This window comes from Fragaria vesca, linkage group LG5 (genome assembly GCF_000184155.1).
Source record: "Fragaria vesca subsp. vesca linkage group LG5, FraVesHawaii_1.0, whole genome shotgun sequence".
Taxonomy (NCBI): Eukaryota; Viridiplantae; Streptophyta; class Magnoliopsida; order Rosales; family Rosaceae; genus Fragaria; species Fragaria vesca.
This window is the reverse complement of record NC_020495.1, coordinates 17183540-17189038: the sequence shown is the minus strand read 5'-3', so window position 1 is coordinate 17189038 and position 5499 is coordinate 17183540. Positions and strand designations below refer to the sequence as shown.

General features: G+C 44.8%; 1 protein-coding gene across 1 annotated transcript; it reads right to left on the bottom strand.

The window, feature by feature from the left end:
* Positions 1-551: 551 nt before the first annotated feature.
* LOC101301592 lies at positions 552-3015 on the bottom strand. The gene is made up of 4 exons (XM_004301500.1): positions 1906-3015; positions 1613-1819; positions 1404-1495; positions 552-1248 (listed from the first exon to the last, which is right to left on the bottom strand). Exons 1-4 carry the CDS (start codon positions 3013-3015, stop codon positions 552-554), a joined length of 2106 nt encoding a protein of 701 aa, XP_004301548.1.
* Positions 3016-5499: the final 2484 nt, after the last annotated feature.

The following is a 5499-nucleotide window of genomic DNA, read 5'->3' as shown; positions in this document are numbered from 1 at the left end:
ACCGGTCTCGTGCGGATTGCGGATGCTTTCCTTCCTACACATCCCATGATGTAGCTCCCCAGGGTCCGGCCGCATAGGCAAATTCCATAGCTTTATGGAAAGGTTTCGTTTTCAAGTATTACTTACATCTAAAAATAATCCCAGTCTAGACCTTAGTTACATGTTAGCAACTTCTAATAAGGTAGGCATTTCTGCTGGAAGGATTCTTCCAAGCGTTTTCACATTCACATTCATAGCTTTTTCACATCCACAGTGAAGGAAACTACTTTCTGGTAATTTGCCTTTATCAAATCTGAATGACATTGAGGATCATGAATTGTGAAAATGGATAATATGGAATGGCTTTTCTTCACATTAGTAAATATACCAGAATTCAAATCAAAATGCCAATATAACTAGAGAACCATATCTTACAATTAGAAGCGACTCAATTCACATCCTCAAGGGGGAGTTGAAAAAGCATAATTAATTGGATAGTAAGTGAATCAATAGCAAAGAGACTCAAATCTCTATCCTTGATTAATCCAGAAAGGCCAGCCTAAAATATGAAATCAAGATGAAGCACGAGGTGAGGAATTGTCAAACGTCGTCCCAACATGTTGAATGACAAAGCCATAGATCTTTCTCTTGAGCCGATCAACCTTTTCATTCAGTAGATCATCCCTTTTCGATACAACTCGATCCAACCACTCATTAACTCGCTTCAACTGTGACAGGACAGCTGCAATGGAGCCACAGTCTAGAGGTAACTTCCCACCATCTGCAGCACATTCTCCAAACACCCGAAAACCAGCATCCATGGCTTTCTCAACAAACTGTAGAAACCACATTTGCATCTCCGACTGCAAGTTCTTTGCAAGCTCCACAGTCTCTCTCATTCCATTACCCTTCTTCCACCCCCCAGCATGAGCATTGGACTGAGTGATCTTCAAATTGGCTTTGGCAGGTGCGTTGAGAGATTGTCTTGTTGACAAACTTTTCTGCAGAGTGGGTGGAGACTCATGATCTTGAGGGCCAAGAAGAGAGACAACTCCAAGATCAGTAGCCAATGCAGCTTCAACCCAAAGAGAAACAGATTTGGATTGCTCAGTTGGAATGCTATCACAAAGTGAATCAGAATTGCGGTTGCTGGCAATTGATTCAAGACTTGTTGTTGATTTAACAACATCATCATAAATCGAAAAGAACCGGTCAATTGCAGGTAAAGGATTCCCAACCTTTGATATGGAAGACAGTTCTGCAAACATGCTGAGGTAAAAAGGAAAAGGGAAGTCAAATTTTTGTCCACATCAGTCACTAGTCATCATCCAGTAAATGCATATATGTTCAATAAATTCAACAATGCACAACAGAACAATTTAATATAACTATCAATGCACACATGACTTTGTGAATAGTAATACCTTAATTTCCTAACAAGAGATTCTGTAGCAATGGCCTCCTCTAGTGCTTCAGCTGCCGCTGCAGCAGCAAGTGCCTTCCTTTGCATAGCTTCCTGCAATTGGGTATGGTTTAGTTGATGTCAAACTATCGAATTCTAAATAACATCTGCCCAATTTGCATCCAGTCCCAAATAAGCAACAAGATCAAAACTTTATCCATAGTTCCTTACCTTCCCAAGCCTTGCAAGGTCAGCAGAGACTCCATCTAATGGAACACTTCCATCAGTCCATTTCCTTTCATGCACAGTAATACCCAGAGCTGCATAGCATGGCTTCTCTTGCACCGGGCTATCTTCATGTGAGCTTGCTTTCGATTTCACACTCAAACAATCATCACTGGTCGTTTTCGCATCACTTAATCGTCTCGAAAGCGCAGCCTGCAAACACAGAATCACAAAATCAGCAACCTTTTTTAGAAAAGCATGAGACTAATAGCAGCAGGGCAATGAATCAAGTTCCTTACCTGAGTTCTCAAAATTGATTGCACATCTGGTTTATTCTTTGACAAAGGCTTCTCCTTTTGCTCCACGGCAGGCGACTCATCCCATCCCTTCCGATTATTCTTACCAGAACCCGAAATTGTATCCGAAATCTTCGAAATTCCGGCAACAATTGAAGCCATTTTCTTCCTTGCAGCAGAGTCCTTTGCTCCTCCAACAGACAATCTCCTCCCCGGAGATATCGAAGCCCTTCTCGGATTCGGCGACGCCTGCCTCCGCCCCCCAATCGGCGACGGCTGCCGGTACCTCGACGGCACAATAATCGAGGGCTCCTTGGCCACCTTCCTGTTCTCTTCACGCGCCACCATCAGGCTCGGAACAACACATTTCGACGGCGCCGGAGACGACGATCTCTTCCCTTTCCCGGCCGGCGACGGATCCCTCTCCGCCGGAGCTACCGCCACATTCTTCTTCCCGGCGGAAGCGGACCTCTTCGCCGTCGCCGGAGAAGAGAATCTCGCCGCCACCGGCCGATCTGGGACCTTCTTGACCTCGTCGGAGTTCACATTCCCTCCCACATTATTCTCCCTATTCGCAAACGGCTGCCGCCGCGGCGATTTCCCCTTCTCGATCTTCGCCTCCTTGACCTCCGCCCTCGCCGGCGGCTCCGGCTTCTTGTTATTCGAGAGATAAATCGCCATGAAGTCGGCTGACTGGTCGGATTCCGACACCGGCTGGATCACGAATTCTCTTTTGGAGGCCGAGATCCGCGCCACGAGCGGCTCGGGGACTCCGACGAAGGCGTGGCGCCCCGCGATGGGGCGTATGCCGGCCACGCGCGGCACGGGCGCGTCGAAGTCGAAGCGGTCGACGTAGACGAACTGGCCGAGCTGGAGGCGGTTGGCGAGGATGAGATCGGTGTCTTTTTCGGAGAGGGAGACGTAGGTGGAGTTGAGGGAGTCGGAGAGCTGGACGAAGAAGCCGTGGTTGGGCCAGAGGTCGTCGGAGGCGGTTAGGGCGGGGACGATGCCGATGACTTGGAGGAGGGCGGAGCGGTGGTCGCCGGTGACTTTGGTGGCGGAGTTCATGGACTGGAGGAGACGGAGGAGGATTCCGGGAGTGGGTGACGCCATTTGAGGGTTTGTGATGAGAGAGAATCTGAGAGAGAGGATTGGGATTTGTGCTGAGAGAGAGAAGAGGTATAGTTTTTGAAAAAGGAGAAGGAGAGAGCTCTAGTTTAGGGCCGTTAGGTTTTTTTTGAAATTCAAATTCCCTCGCGATTCACTATTATTATTATTGGGTCTTTGAATTGATGTCATGATACGTTACCGTTACGTTATCCCTCCCACGTTGATTGCGAGATGCTAGAATTACTGCTCTTCCTACAGGGAAGTTTTCACTTTTCACCCCCAATTAACCCGGTTGCTTTAATAAAAAAAAATAGCAAATCACATATACATCCTTTAAAAAGATTTGAAATACAAATAAATCCACTTGTGTGGTTGTTAAACAAATAAGGACAGTTTTAAACAATAGTAAATCACATATACATCCTCTAAAAGGATTTGAAACACAAATAAATCCATTTGTGTTGTTGTTAAACAAATAAGGATAGTTTTTAACAATTAAGGACAATCTTTTCTCTACATGCCATGTGTCATAGTTTAATTTACCAAACTAACTCTACACTAATTAAATATATTTTTAGAAGAGAAAAGTCTCTCCTTTTGAGATTTTTCAGTAAATGGAATACAGTGGCAGGTTTTCATTTACTTAGTGTAGTAGCAGTTAATTGCAGTAGAAGTAGTAGCAGGGGTTAACATTCCAGTAAATGGAATACAGTAGCAGGTTTTTAATAACTTAGTGCAGTAGCAGGGGTTAACATTCCAGTAAATGGAATACAGTAGTAGATTTTTAATAACTTAATGTAATAATAGTTAATTCCAGTAGAATTAGTAGCATGGTTTAACATCTCAGAAACAACACAAGTATGTTTGGGCAATCCTCTAGTTCTGCTACTGTTTGAAGACTAAGACAATGAATGAGTCATAGGAGGGGGCGAAAGCTTTGCTACTGCTACTTTTTGTTATTGTTGTTGATACAGAAGTTCAACAACAGGCAGTAACATCACACAACAATAGCAACATGAATCAACAACTTGCAGTGCAGTAGCAGCACACAACAACATCACACACAGTAGCAGCATACAACAACATCACACGTAGTAGCAGCACATATCAACAACACACACAGGAACAACACACATCAACAATAACATGAATTAACAACATGCATTGGTAGCACACAACAACAACACACGCAGTAGCAGCAAGATGAATCAACAGCTTGCAGTAACAGCACATGCAGTAGCAGCACACATCAACAACAAACACAGTAACAACAACTTGCAGTGGCAGCACACAACAACAGCACACACAGTAGCAACACAGAGCAGCACGCAGTAGCAACACACAACAATACACAACAACAACACACACAGGCACACAACAACACGCAGTAGCAGCACACAACAACAGGTAGTAGCAGCACACAATAGCATGCAGTAACAGCACACAACAACACACAACAATAAAACACGCAGTAGCAGCACACAATAGCACGCAATAGCAGCACATAACAACACACACCAACATCACAGGCAGCAGCAGCACACAACAGCAAGCAGCAGCAGCAGCAGCAGCAGCACACAACAGCATGTAGCAGAATGCAGTAGCAGAATACAGTAGCAGCACGAAGCATGAGCACAGATTAGCTACAAATGATCACTTTTTGCTGTCAAATTCAAAAGATATGAGTTTTACTTCCAAAGACTCTTTGAGTAAACCAAGTTGTAGAGATCGAAGAATAATCACAAGACATGACCCCAGATTCAAGAATGAGTCTTTTAATAGAACCCACATCATGGTAATAAAACCCACATCATTCAGGAATGAGTCTTTTAAGAAATCACATTTCAACTCCACTTTTTCAATGTTACCCACCAATCCCAAGGATAACTCGTCAACCACTTTTTTGCAAATTCAAAATTAGATGCTTTAGTATAGAACCTATTGCTCCAATAACCAAAACAACTTCAGCTTGATTCATTAACCATTAACATATCTCCAAACTAATAAACTACTTCAGATTCATCTCATTGATGTTCAATACCAAACTTGGCTGCGTGGTGGCCGAGGTCCTCAACGGAAACACCGGACTCGCCGACAATGTTGTGAAGTGTGAACCGCTTCTCGATGATCCTCTTCCCGGCGGAGACCGGAGACGAATCTCCGGCGTTGGTGATAATGTTGGCATCGGACTCGGGGAAGAGATTGAGGGTTCGGATCAGCTGCTAGGCGTGTACGGAGGGGAAGCTGGACCTAGCGAGGCCGAGAGCGCGGGGGTTGGTGACGTCGCGCGGCGAGGGCGGTCAGAGGAGAGAGAAGGACAAAGAAGACGAGAAGGAGAGAGATTAGGAGCTCCATGTTTTGGGTTTCTGGGGAAAGAAAGCTAATGGTCCTCTGAGATGGTGGACTGTTAAGTAGTTTGAAAATGGTGGAGAGAGAGAGAGAGAGAGAGAGAGAGAGAGAGAGAGAGAGAGAGAGAGAGAGAGAGAG